At 41.0% G+C, this 14,494-nt stretch overlaps 1 protein-coding gene, 1 long non-coding RNA gene and 1 pseudogene across 2 annotated transcripts; 2 read left to right on the forward strand and 1 right to left on the reverse strand.

Moving 5' to 3' along the window:
• The window catches only part of LOC106344719, a 6,430-nt pseudogene extending 4,773 nt beyond the window's left edge, over positions 1–1,657 (forward strand).
• Positions 1,658–3,056: 1,399 nt separating this feature from the next.
• On the reverse strand, positions 3,057–4,478 carry LOC106294631. The gene is made up of 4 exons (XR_001260887.1): positions 4,266–4,478; positions 3,770–4,194; positions 3,366–3,652; positions 3,057–3,298 (listed from the first exon to the last, which is right to left on the reverse strand). It is a non-coding gene; the product is annotated as an uncharacterized LOC106294631 (long non-coding RNA).
• Positions 4,479–9,334: 4,856 nt separating this feature from the next.
• LOC106344720 lies at positions 9,335–10,102 on the forward strand. Its single transcript, XM_013784038.1, has one exon. It carries the CDS (start codon positions 9,335–9,337, stop codon positions 10,100–10,102), a length of 768 nt encoding a protein of 255 aa, XP_013639492.1.
• The last annotated feature ends 4,392 nt before the right edge of the window (positions 10,103–14,494 follow it).

A 14,494-nucleotide genomic window follows, 5' to 3' on the forward strand; every position in this document is an offset into this window, starting at 1 on the left:
TCCTCACGGTTTGGGAGAACGATCTCTTTGAAGTTCCGCCGGAATTAGGGTTTTGTGATATTCGGCTGAGTTTAAGGAATTTCGTGGGGGCTTAGGGTTAGAGGCTATCGTGCTGATAACGTGTTATATAAGAGATGCTGTAAAAGCTTATTATTAATCATGACCAGAGGTCTATATTTATACAAGTATTAGACCGTCTTATTTAGATTGTCATAAGAGAAAATGAAATCTTATTCCTAATAGGAATAGGAAATAGTAGTTATCCTAAATACATATAAAAAAGGATAAACATCAAGTATAGATAAATGTAAACTCTCATTCGTCTAAGTGATTAGCGAATGGGCCGGATGGATAGCTGATGGGCCGGAAGGTTTGCGCCTGATATGGGTCGATCACCGCTTGGTTTATAACAAGGATGTCATTTTTTAAGTCTTTTTTTCCACCTTAGAAAATATAAGATAGGATGGTTGAGATTGCTGTATGCTTAGAGAAGATGATTTACTTTTATTTGTGATTGTGTTGCTTACTTGGAAGATGCACAAGAGAAGGAGCGTTCGTTCGTTTTCATCCTCCATGACAGGCCCGTATTTGTCGCTTTGTGTCGGTGCAAAACCGCTGCCTGAAGGCGGCAACATTGGAGAAGTGGTTTTGTTCGACCCTGCCAAAACAGAGTTGCTCGTACTGACCGAGAAAGCAATCCCAGATGAAATAGTTTTGGCTAAAGGGCTCGGGGCTTCCAAGGGATGGGCATTTTTCTGTGACCCGCAAGATCGCTGCGTACATATCACGGACTTCATGAACCCATGGGCTTGCAAATCAAACCCAAAGCTATTCACTCTGCCTCCGCTTACTTCTCTGCCCTCTTGCCAGACTAATGCTGTCTGCAACGCGGCAATGTCCGCTTGTCCTGATGACGACAAGGACTGGGTAGTTGCCATCAAGTCCTTGGGTGACCAACTGAGTTTCTGTAGGCCCCGTCGTGACTTGCGTTGGACTAAGATCACAACCCCTTTGGACTACTTTCCAACCTCAAACCTCATGCATTCCAAGAGAGATGGCAGGTTCTACTTGCCTGGTCCTGGAGGCCACCACTTGTTGTCCTATGATCTCAACTTCGACAAGCAAGGCTACCAGCCTGAGTTCCATGAGTTACAGTTTCGAAACTTTCCAAAGTCATTTGAGTCTGAGTTGGAGCTGTCGGAACTGTTTCCTTGTTCTGCCAGGACGAACACCTCGTAGAGTCACCTTCAGGAGATGAACGTTTTCTCCTCAAATGGTAATACATATTATATTCCTTATTCTCTATATGAATTGTTTAAAACCATTGTTGGCTCTTGCATGTAGGTACGCCAACAGCCGTTTGGCTTCAAAAGAAATCTCATATGAAACGCAGCAGTTCATGGTGTTTAAAGAAGAGGAGACCACAGAGGGAAGATTCATGTGTTACACTGATGACATTGGAGATACGTGCATCTTCATTTCAAAGGGAGAGGATTTTTGCGTCCAGGTAAGCTGTTTTCCTGGCCTCGAGCCAAACTCCATCTATTTTCTAGGTTTTGGTTTAGGTGTTTACGATCTCACCTCCAAAACCGCATCTAGTTTTCTAGATCCCAGCGTTACACTGAATCAGCTTATGGTCTCTTACTGGTTAATCTAGCTAGTTAGTGCTAGTTAGGTTTGGTGTGCTTCGTTTTTTACTTTTCTTGTTTACTATATTAATCTATGTCATCTATGGAAATAGTTGTTCAAATATATCTAATATATTTTTAAAACATACAGAGTTTCACCTTATTGCTTTTCTTTTACACAATTCTATAATACTTCTCACCAAACAATCTTTCTATCGAACATACTTTCCCATGTCACAATCCTTTATTCTTAAGGAAAAACGAAAAATATTACCACTGAAGAAACAATGCCCTTGTCAAGTTGTCATATGTTAGATCCGACCGCAAACCGGTCCAGACCCGATATAAACCACTGGGCCTTAGAATTACATTGTGCTATATAACCCTTTAAATGTTTTATTTAGAGTTTGCTTCATTTTTTTCTGTTTTTGCATAATTTTCCATGTTTAAATCTACTAATAAATGGAAGAACATTCTTCGCACAAAACAAAGATTTTAAGAATGAAGCAAACTCTTTCCTCTATTGTTATGTACGTTAGGTTCAAAAGAGTCTTGCGTAACCTAATTAAGACTCATAAATAAATAGTATAGGGGTTTTCTTCCACAACACTATTTTGAACCTAAAGTACTACTTTCAAAAAGACACATAAACCCGACCCATCGTGTCGCCTGCATACAACTAAGAGAGTTCAAAAAAACCTAGGGAGAGCAGAGACAAGACAAAACAAGGCTTTATTTTGCTTTTACTATTTTGACGAAGGGTCTTACTTGGGCTAATTAGGCTATGAACTGAATGGGTTATTGTTTAGAAAAAAAAATCATGTTAAATAAATATGAGTAATGCATTTTAGTTTAGCATGATTATCTAAATCTCTGTTTTAGTTCTTAAATATGAGCAAATGGTACATGGTTCTAAAATAATTTAGCCAAGCCACAAAGACATATTAGAAGCTACATTTTTAAAAGCATGGTATGATTTCGGACTGTGGCACATCACGCTGACTATAAATTAATCAGAGTTTCTGGTTCACCAGAAATACATCGAAAAAGGTTCTAGAGTGGCCAGAGAACATTTTGTGATGGTAAGGTTTGTATATGCTAAAACCCCTATTGTGAAAGTTCAAGCATGTTAAATTCATACTGTGGGCGCTTCGTATGGAAATGTTTAGTTGTTGACAAGATTAATTTTTTTTTTTTTTGTACATGTACGCGCTTAGAGCAACTCCAATGGTAAGAACCCATTAGGAACTCTAATGAATAATTTAATAATTAATTGTTTGATTTGAAAAGTTTAGAACCCTTGTTAGTGTAATTAATTTTTTCATGGTTCAATGGGAGAACCTCTTAATTTCTTTTTTTTTTAAGAAGTTGAATGAGATATCAACAAACATCATCTTCTCAACGGAATCAATTTTGCAAAATACTTGTTAAGTTGTTAAGTTGATATAATAGTTCTTTCAAAATCACAAACTTGGTATAATAACCATAACACAAACATTCTACAAGAGTGGATTGGTTTTTTTGAAACAAGAGCGGATTGGTTAAAAGTCATTAAAAGATGATCAGAGGAGAGAAAGAGACTTTACTTGAGCACATTCTTTAACTTTATCCAACACCACTTGTTGAATCTTCTTCTCTACTTCCTCCATAGTTTCTCCTGCATCGATTATCTGCATTACCATTTTCAACGTTTAGGTAAGTAAACAAAGAAAGAAAGACTCTTCTTAATGCATTCACCTTCCATGAAGAATCACGCAGAGTTTGATAAAACGCAGAGCTCTGTCGGATGTCCTGAACTATACAGTATAACACTTCTTTTTCTTGGAATAACTTCAAGGTTTCGTTACATCTCCATCAACAAGCAACCACCATGGAACCATAACGAGAATGACCCACCTTACATAATTTCATATAGTTCCAAAAGAGTTGCTTTTTATCAAATTTAGATTCCACTAAAATTGGCCTAGACAAAGCTCAATGTGAGAACACCATTGCACTCCAGCTAATTACAGCTTATATATTCCCTATCAACGACAAAAAAAAAGATAGAGAAGAAGAAAATTAGCATTTTTGTTTCAACTTGTAGCAGAAGTTCAAAACTTTGCCACTTGACATCAGATAGATAAATTCCTAAATCTCACCGGAGAGGACGATGACGAAAACCCTTCTCGTGAACTATCTCATCGGCACTAACAAAAGAAAAGCTTTGTTATTACAGAACAAAAGAGAGTCCTTGTGTAGGAATCCTTCAGAAGAAAATTCAGTGAAATGTCACTGATAAACCTCACAAATCCAAGAAAAAAAAAAGACAGAAACTTTCAGATACTGAGAAACAGATAAAGCCAAGGAGAGGGAACAAGAGAAATACTCTGCCAAATGTTCCTCTGTTTTCTACTCTCTGTTTCTGCCTCAGAGTACAAAACAAAACATTGTCTATGTGTGTTTCTGATGAGTAATAGAATAGAAATGAGGCGAGATTAGAGGAAGTGAGGTGGATGTGGTTTAGAGACGCTTGTCTCTCTGTCGGGAAACCTCCAGAGCTCGGTCGGATGTCTTCTTCGATTTCCTGAATCAAAAACCAGAGCTTAGAAAAGATCAAATTCAAAGATCAAAACTTTGTGATCGGAATCACCGAACCTTCTCGGGGATTTCATGGCCGGATTTGGAAGAGGATGAAGCAGCCATCGAGCACCATCAACAACACGATTTCTCTTGAAAAAAAGGAGAGGGATTTGTTGAGAAAATCAACACACAAACTCAACACAAAAATTCAATCGTGAAAGAAACGCTCGATCGAGAAAGAAAGAGAGACCCTATATTAAACTGCCACGTATGGGGTTTCTAGTTACTCCAAAACTCCTAATTTAGACAGCGGTTCTGTTTAATTTCCCTTTTTTTCATTTATTTTTTTCTTTTTTTTTAAGAACTCATGTTAAGCCCCTGAGGTGGTCTTAGTATCCTAAGTGGACTTGTGTTAAAAAAAAGAGTGAGTAATTTTTGAGGAAAGTGATCTATGTTGGTACTACTATTAATATGGTTCGGTGCATGGAAAAAGAGTCAATCTGCTGTAATTGGCCAAAGGTGGAGCCTAGAGATGATGACTAATAAAAATATCTGTTTCATTAACTAGAAAAAATTTTACCGGTTGACTTTCCAAGTGGTCCACCAAGGAGCTAGAGCCAACTCTTACTCTGCATGCTGATTTTGGCAAAAGCAGAAGCCTTATTATCTGAAGTGGACTTGTAGTGTAAACTAAATCGAGGAAAGTGATATATGCTGCTAATATTAATATAGTTCCATGGTGCATAAGAAAATGACTCAAGCTCTTGTATAGTTGGCCAAAGGTTGGAGCACATATAAGAGTTAAAAATAATTATAATTGACTAAGAAAAATATAGTTGTATTGTTAATTAAAAAAGATTTCACCGTTTCCACTTGCCAAGTGGTCCACTTCCAAGGAGGACAACGTCTTACTCTGCTGCTGATTTGGCGTTAGCAGAAGCTCTTACACTTCCACCCTTTATGGGGTCCATAGAGTGCCAACTCCCTCTATCGCCAAGCTGTTGTATAGTTGGCCAAAGGTTGGAGCCCATATAAGAGTTAAAAATAATTTATAATTGACTAAGAAAAATATAGTTGTATTGTTAATTAAAAAAGATTTCACCGTTTTCACTTGCCAAGTGGTCCACTTCCAAGGAGGACAACGTCTTACTCTGCTGCTGATTTGGCGTTAGCAGAAGCTCTTACACTTCCACTCTTTCTGGGGTCCATAGAGTGCCAACTCCCTCTATCGCCATCATACAAAAAGTGTGCATGTGTTAGCAGAAGTGAACTTTGAATTTTTTTTTTCTCACATCAACCTGAGGAATAATGAAAATGCAAGCAAAAGCAAGTTTCCACACCAATGGGACTTTAGCAAGTTTTAAGTGATTTGGTAACTTTGACCCAAAAAAAAGTGGTTTGGTAACAAGTCTCACCACAGATGTAGAGTATTGTGGTGAAAGAGTATGCTACAAAAGTATTAAAACCACATACAGGATGCTGCTTTACTTGTTCATATAGGTTCAATCTCATTTCAATATATGCAAACAAGAAATATGCAGTAGAAACTCACATTTAAGATGTCCAAGTCAAGAAACTATGGAAGAGAAAAAAGGTATCAAGAAAGATGCCCAAGTCACAATCACTTGGAAGATTTTATTTAAGGGTAAGATGAAATGCAATGTGATCATTGACCTCTCTCGTATCCTCTTTCCTCTCTCTCTCTTTCACTTTCGCTCATTTAATGAACTAGCTCTGATCTTCTATGACCCCTATTCTCTGCTCAAACCTGAATTTCTCTTCGCTTCCACCTCTTCTCCAAGCTATCGTGACCCTCTAAGAAAAAATTGAATATGTAAGCTACTTGGTTGGTGGTTATCCATTATTAAAACACCATAATCTCTCTCAAACCAACACACACCATAACTCATTCCTTTCATCTTTGATCTTTCCTTTCATCTTTCAACTTGTCTTCTTCTTCCCAAGCTGCCAAAGCTGCCAAGCTAATTGCCGATAGGTTAGCTATCATGCGTTCCGTGAGAAGTACCCACACCGGGAAGTTCAGAGCCACCGTTGACCAATGATTCACTCCAATGAGTTCGCACGAGGGGAGTGTGTTGTCTCCACCATAGCAAAAGGGGTTGCAAGATCTTTTGGCCTCTCACCAGATGTTGTCGAGATGGTTCCCATGCACAATAACTGGACATCAGCAGAGTTCATGCACACCGTCTTGATATATTGTGTTTTTGGCACATTATATGTATGTTTTACTAATAGTTTTTAAGGGTTTATCGAGTCTTTTTAGTTCCTTTGAGTCATTACAGGTCTGTAGTTGTATTGGATGGGAGATAGCCTAGCTTGAGGAAAAGAGGAGAAAAAGAGTGTAATTTGGAGCCTTCGCGTAGAACAGCCGAGCGGAGCAGGCAGAGATAAAAAAAAGAGAAGTTTCCAAATATTTCGGGATTTGCCCTAGATTTCCTATTTTCCCAATAGCCGCATGTGGCTCCTATATATAGAGATAAAGACCTGAGAGAGCTTTGATTTTAGCGATTGCTACTTCTAAGGGAGAAAGCCTCATCTATCTCCTAGAGAAGATTATCATGAACCCTCTGATTTCTATTATCTATTATATGCAGTATTATTCAGAAATCATGCTTCTCTGTTCTTGTGTTATGTCTGAGTAGTCACCGAGTTAGTTTAGGGTTCTAGGGTTTTGGTTTCGTAAACTGAAGCATAAATAAGTCATCTCAAGATTGTCTACATTCATATATGTTCTTATTGCTTGCATTGAACTGATCACTTAGTGCATGAATTAGGGTTAATCAATTTAGCTAACCGTTGATTGATAACTTGATATGATTTGAATGAGATTTGCATCCCTGGTCAGCGAGAGTAGATATTAGGGTGTATTGTGAACATATCGGACTTGATCTCTAAAGCTTGCTATCACGTCTTGATCCAAACGAGAGTTTAGGTACCAAGACCGATCTGCAAAGGAATAACACCACGACAGTGGGTTGTTTCAACCTGAGTGATCCGAGTTTAGACTTGTGTAAACTGGACTTGAATAATTGCTTGGTTTGCGATTTCCTTACCTGAAGAAGAAACTCTAGACTAGCGCCTTTAATCAATTCGAAAACAACCTCACCTTGTTACTTGTTCTTTACGTTACCTTACTATTTTAAAACCCCACTTTTGTTTTAGATTAATTCTGATCCCATAAAGATAAAGTGTGAATTGGTCCTCTGGAATTGAATCTAAAGGTATTACAACTACACTGTTAACTTGACAGTGGACAAAGACTTAATATTAGTATATCAAGTTTTGGCGCCGTTGCGACGAGAACCATCTTTTTACCTTTATTTTTCGGTTATTTATTTAGTCTAAAACGTCTAACTTGTTTAATCCTTTTTGCAGCTAATAACCCAAGTGCATGACCAGTAGACATACTCGGAGCAATACACAAGGGGAATTACTGTCGCTTACAAATCAGGAACTTGCAAGTTTAGAAAGAACAAACCGTCAACAGAGACCGAATACCACCACAATGGACAATTTCGACACTCCTGAACAAATCGCTGCTTTTATGCAACAAATGCAGCAGCAGATGCAACAGATGCAGCAGACTATTGCAGCACAGCAGCTGGCTGCTCAGCAAGCTGCACAGCATCAACCACTTGCCCCAATCGGTGAGAGGAACTTACCGCGTAACATCCCTGCTACGCGCTCTGCTATCGCTCCACCACCATGTCAAATGGCAGATTTCGAGATAAAACTCGGCATGATCAATCTAGTGCAGGGAAAGATATTCCATAGATTGCCAGCTGAAATACCAATGGAACACATTGAAGCTTTCAAAGAGATTTGCAGCTTCACTCGTGCAAACGGCGTCCCACCCGACTTCATCAAATGCATGCTCTTTCCATTCTCTCTAGCGGACAAGGCTTCACGATGGCTTAAGTCGTTACCTACAGGCTCCCTAACTACATGGGAGCAGGTTAGAGCAGCTTTCTTGAGTCACTTCTACACGAAAGCAAAAATGGCTGCCCTAAGGAACAAGATCTCTTCGTTCAAGCAGCTCTCTAACGAACCATTTAATGAAGCGTGGAAATGGTTTAATGATACCCTCAGAGAGTGTCCTCATCACGGATTTGACGATGACCATGTCCTAGGAATCTTCTACGATGGTGTGGATTAAGAGTTCCTCAATGCTCTAAACGCGGTGAGCAATGGAGACTTCATGACCCAAACCACTGAAGTAGCTCACGCGCTAATAGAGAACATGGCAGCTAATTCATCCAACAAAAACGAGGAGACCGACCGCTCTAAGAAGGTGCACAGCATGGACACTAAAAAGATTGATGACCTCGCCTCAGAGCCATATCTATGTAATGGAAGAAGCCACCATGGAACACGGTGCTACTGATGCTACAGCATAGACCGAGACATCGAAAGAGAATCAGCAAGAGGTCAGTTACGTCAACGGTCAGGGTTGGCAGTTCAAGAATTACCATCCAAACCCTAATGTGAGAAACAACCCGCATCTGTTCTCATACAAGACCAATCCAGAAAACCCCAACGACCGATCTCATGGAAATCAGTTCCAAAACCCTGGATATCAGAAGCCATACCTTCAGAATCAGAATCAGAATCAGAATGGAAAGATGTTCATCCTAAGCCAAGCTCAGAACCAGTTTCAGAACAGGCAGAACAATCCGAAAGCTGCTCCAGCAACCGCGAGCGGTCCGCCAGATGAACTGAAGGAAATGATGCAACAACTTTTGCAGGGTCAGCAGATTCAAGGAAAAGCTCTGAACCAGGTTACAACCGAGATCAACACTCGGATGGACAACATGTTCACGGAATTAAATTCCAAATATGATGTTGTAGCAAGCCACATACGGCAGATGGATGTTCAGATTGCTCAAACTGCTGAAACAATAAAAAGGCAACAGGGAATACTCCCAGGGAAAACATACAAGAATCCCAAGGACTGTAACGCAGTCGAGCTGAGAATTGGAAGACATCTCCCAGATCCTGTCCCCAAGAAGCTCACTGCTCAAGAGAAGGGAAAACAGAAAGAGGGATAACAACCTCCACTTGAGGTTGTCCACTACGACGGACATGAACCAGAACAGCCAACTGTCATAGAACCCGTAGCTCCTATGACGCAAGAGCATCATGTTCCTACTCGCGTCTACACTCCAAAAGTTCCCTACCAAGTCTCTGCTAAGAAATCACGCAAGGATTGCGAAGATATGAAATGCAAAAAGATGCTAGAGGAGTTGAACGTCAAGCTATCTCTCATGGACGCAATTCAGATGATTCCTTCAATGTGCAGTCTTGTGAAGGGGCTGATCTCTGGGAAGACTTCTGCAGACAGCAATATCATGATGGTTTCAAACGAATGCAGCGCAGTCCTTCAAAACAGAACAGTCAGGAAACTAGAAGATCCTGGAAAATTTGTCCTCTCGGTTCAGATTAGAAAAACAGTTTTCGCATGTTCCTTATGTGATTTAGGTTCCAGTGTAAATCTCATGCCCTACTCAGTTGCAAAATGTATGGGACTAACCAACTTCAAGCCAACCAGGATCTCGTTGGTCTTCGCGGACAGATCAGTCAAGTTGCCAGTAGGTGTTCTCGAAGACCTGCAAGTGCAAATTGGCAACACCACTGTTCCGGCGGATTTCGTGGTTCTGGAGCTCGAAGATGAACCGAAAGACCCTCTCATTCTGGGCCGACCCTTCTTATGCACAGCTGGTGCAATCATTGATTTGCGTAATGGGAGGATCGATCTCCAACTAGGAGATATTGTGATGAAGTTTGAGATGGACGAGTTGCTCAAACGACCTATGTTAGATGGTCAGAACTTCACGATTGACGAAGAGAATGCCGCCTTGACCCCTCAACAAGGGATGATTGAAGAATCCTAGCGGATGATCCTTTGGAAGTGGCCATGATACGAGCCGAGTCCGGGCAGAACACGTGCAGCATTGATGCTGATGGGTACGAGAAGATGCTAGACTCGAGCCAAATCATTGAGTAGATGGTCGCTTTCCTAAGTTTGGGGGAAACGAGCAATCAGGTCCCACCAGAAGGAACAACTGCTCCTAAACGAGGGAACAAACCGACCAGCCTGCTTGATGATTCCTGGAGCGAACTCAAAGCTCCAAAGATCGAACTAAAGTCCCTCCCAGCGGGACTCAGGTATCATTTCTTGGACCTAATTCCACATATCATGTCATTGTGAACTCTGAGTTTAATAATGTGGAAACTTCTAAACTCTTGTGTAAATTGAGAAAATACCGTAAGGCAATAGGGTATTCATTAGAAGATATTCCCGGTATTTAACCTGATTTATGCATGCATAGAATATATCTAGAAGATGAATCAATGATTTCTGTGGAATATATCAGAGGCGGTTAAACCCAAATCTAAAAGATGTTGTTAAGAAAGAGATAATGAAACTTCTACAGGCTGGTGTAATCTATGCGATTTCTGATAGTAAGTGGGTTAGTCATGTTCATGTAGTTCCTAAAAAAGGTGGCATTATTGTGGTCGCTAATGAAAAGAATGAATTGATACCTACTAGGACAGTAACTGGTCACCGTATGTGCATTGATTTTCAAAAATTAAACACGGCTACACGAAAGGATCACTTCCCGCTTCCATTCATTGATCAAATACTTGAGAGTTTGGCTAACCACCCATATTACTGCTTTTTAGATGGTTATTCAGGTTTCTTTCAGATTCCCATTCACCCAAACGATCAGGAGAATTCGACTTTCACGTGTCCCTACGGGACTTTCGCCTACAGGAGAATGCCGTTTGGGCTGTGCAATGCCCATGCGACTTTCCAGCGTTACATGATGTCTATTTTCACTGACCTAATTAAGGACATAATGGAAGTTTTCATGTATGACTTTAGCGTCTATGGGAACTCCTTTTCTATATGTTTGTCAAACTTGTGCAGGGTCCTTCAGCGGTGCGAAGAAAAGCATCTCGTGTTAAATTGGGAGAAGTGTCACTTCATGGTGCGTGATGGAATTCTTCTCGTTCACAAAATCTCACAAAAGGGGATCAAAGTGGACAAAGCAAAGATAGAAGTAATGATGAGTTTACAGCCTCCAAACTCTGTCAAAAGAATCAGGAGTTTCCTCGGACATGCTGGTTTCTACAGACGATTCATCAAGGACTTCTCCAAAATCGCAAGACCACTCACTAGACTGCTCTGCAAGGAGACAAAATTTGAGTTCGATAGCGATTGTTTAGGCGCTTTCCACACGATCAAAGGAGCTCTAGTCAGCGCACCCATTGTGGAACCACCAGACTGGGAGCTTCCTTTCGAGATAATGACTGCCGCAAGCGATTTTGCGGTTGGAGCAGTGCTCGGCCAACGAAAAGATAAGAAGCTTCACGTGATCTATTATGCAAGCAGAACACTAGACGAAGCTCAATGTCACTACGCAACTACAGAGAAAGAACTTCTGGCAATTGTCTTTGCCTTTGAAAAATTCAGATCTTACCTTGTTGGCTCCAAGGTGATAGTGCATACTGACCATGCAGCATTGAGATACTTGCTAACAAAGAAGGATGCGAAACCAAGGCTGCTCCAATGGATCTTATTGTTCTAAGAATTTGACCTAGAAGTCAAGGATAAAAAGGGCATCGAGAATGGTGTCGCAGATCACCTCTCCAGAATGAAGATAGATGAAGAAACAGCCCTTGACGATAGCCTTCCTGTCGAGCACGTCTACTCGATCAGTCTGCGAAGCATCACAGAACAACCAACCCGACCAGATTGCTCCAACATTCTGGAACACCTTGTTTGTGCGATCCAAAAGCAATACCCCCATCTCCCATGGTTTACTGAGATTGCCAACTATCTGGCCGCCGAGAAAAAACCAGTCAAATTCACTGGCAATGATAAACGGAAATTTCTAAGAGGCGCAAGACACTACTATTGGGATGAACCATATTTGTACCGAAGTTGCAAGGATGGAGTATTCCGACGGTGTGTATCAGAGTCTGAGATTCCAGGAATTCTCTTTCATTGCCACGGCTCCTCTTATGCAGGGCACTTCACAACATTCAAAACCGTTTCTAAAATCCTACAAGCCGGTTTTAGGTGGCCAATAATGTTCTAAGATACCCACTCTTACATCTCTAGGTGCGACTCATGCCAGCGCCAAGGGAATATCAGTAAGCGGAATGAGATGCCTCAGAACTTCATCTTGGAAATAGAAGTATTCGATTGTTGGGGGATTGATTTTATGGGACCATTCCCACCATCCTTCAAGAATGAATACATATTGGTGGCAGTTGACTACGTTTCTAAGTGGGTGGAAGCAATAGCCAATCCCACAAACGACGCAAAGGTGGTGACTAAGATGTTCAAAACCATAATCTTTCCAAGATTTGGCGTACCACGAGTGGGCATCAGTTATGGGGGTAGTCACTTCATCAACAGGATTTTTGCAGGCCTATTGAAGAAGAATGGCGTGAAACACAAGGTAGCCATGCCATATCACCCTCAAACAAATGGTCAAGTGGAAGTTTCAAATAGAGAGATCAAGAGTATCCTGCAGAAGACAGTCAACACCAGTCGCAAGGATTGGTCACTCAAGCTAGACAACGCTCTCTGGGCCTACAGAACAGTCTACAAAACACCAATCGGGACCACTCCCTACAACCTGGTGTATGGTAAAGCTTGTCACCTTCCGGTTGATTTGGAGTACAAGGCAGCATGGGCTGTGAAACTACTCAACTTCGACATCAAACCAGCAGCAGAAAGACGATCCATGCAGATCCGCGAGCTGGAAGAAATTAGGCATCTCGCCTATGAAAGCTCAAAAATCTACAAGGAGCGAACTAAGGCCTATCATGACAAGAGGATCATCAGATGAAACTTTCAGCCTAAGGATCAGGTGCTCCTTTTCAACTCTTGGTTTTGATTGTTCACTGGAAAGCTGCGATCACGATGGTCCGGACCATTCATCATCAAAGAGGTCTGCCCCTACGGAGCTGTTGTGTTGCTGGACACAAAAGGTGAGGAATTTGTTGTCAATGGCCAACGAATAAAGCCATATCTTGCTGACACAACAATCGCAGAGGGTGAAGAAATTCCCCTAAGCGATCCTTCTTTAGCCTAACAAGCTAACCAAGTCAAGCTAGTGACTTAAACCAAGCGCTTGGTGGGAGGCAACCCACTAGTGAGTGTAAATATTTCTTTAAGATTTTTGTTTTGTGTTTCTTTTAATCTATTTGCAGGATAAAAATCAGAAAACCCCGATTTACTAAACCAGAACAGTCTCCGGCTGTTCCTGATTCGGAGCAGCTGCTCCGCGAAGGTAAGTCTCTCGGGACCCAAAAAAAATAAAAAAAAAACAAATTTTTAATTAGATTTGAATTAATTTTGTAAAATTGGAGAAAACCATAGCAAGTGGGAAGTGGGGCACGAAGTGGGCCTATAAAAACGGAACTTTCTCAATCTCTCTCCCACTTCCACCAAAATCGCCTCCTCCATCGTCTCTCTCCCCTCTCCTTTAAAAACCTAAAACTCTTTAAACTTCTTCAACTTGTTTTGAGTTTTTCGGTTTTCTATTTGCTTGGATTTCGAATTGTTTGGCTAATTTGCAGTACTCTTCCATCAACAATCGAACGGTAATAGGCGATAACACATTGTGATTCTCGGCCAAAAATCTTCTCCTTTACCTCTCTTATGCGCTTGAATAGATCGATTTTAGGGTTTTTCAAAATCAAAATCGACCTCCCCTTTTGCTGCTAGGTTATTTAAGAGAAGTAGAGTTGAGAATAGGTTAAATCGATTAGGATAGATGGAAAGTTATAACCTTTGTGCCACTGATATTCAATTGCACATGCATCGATTGTTTGGATATAGATTTTGGGATCTATTAAATCGATTTCTGTTGATTGGCGAGTTGATCTAAGTACCTAGTCTTCTACGTGATTGTATCATGTTTACCACTATCAATCGCTTGTTCTCTCTACATTGGGTTATGGAAAAGTTGGAAAGAGCACCTACAATCGTAGAAGCTTCCAACGTTTTCCACAAAACCCAATCGAATGGTACTAAGAACTTTCTTTTGGTTTTGTTTTGCAGATGGCTCCGAGACGTACCAATATGGCTTCCAGGATTAAACCACCATACGCTCGAGGAGAACCGGAGGATGACACCATCTCCCCGACCCACCCATGGCCACGAGAAGAGGGAACAGAGATCTCCCTCACTGACCCAAACATCCCTGCCAAATCCGAGGAACGATGGGATAAGGGAGCCTCGCGTCGCTACAACTCCTTACTCA

Source organism: Brassica oleracea, chromosome C5, assembly GCF_000695525.1.
Source record: "Brassica oleracea var. oleracea cultivar TO1000 chromosome C5, BOL, whole genome shotgun sequence".
NCBI lineage: Eukaryota > Viridiplantae > Streptophyta > Magnoliopsida > Brassicales > Brassicaceae > Brassica > Brassica oleracea.

What these genes read in the sequence shown, in the direction of transcription:
- LOC106344720 (XM_013784038.1), top strand. Translation starts at nt 9,335, where the DNA reads ATGACGCAAGAGCATCATGTTCCTACTCGCGTCTACACTCCAAAAGTT.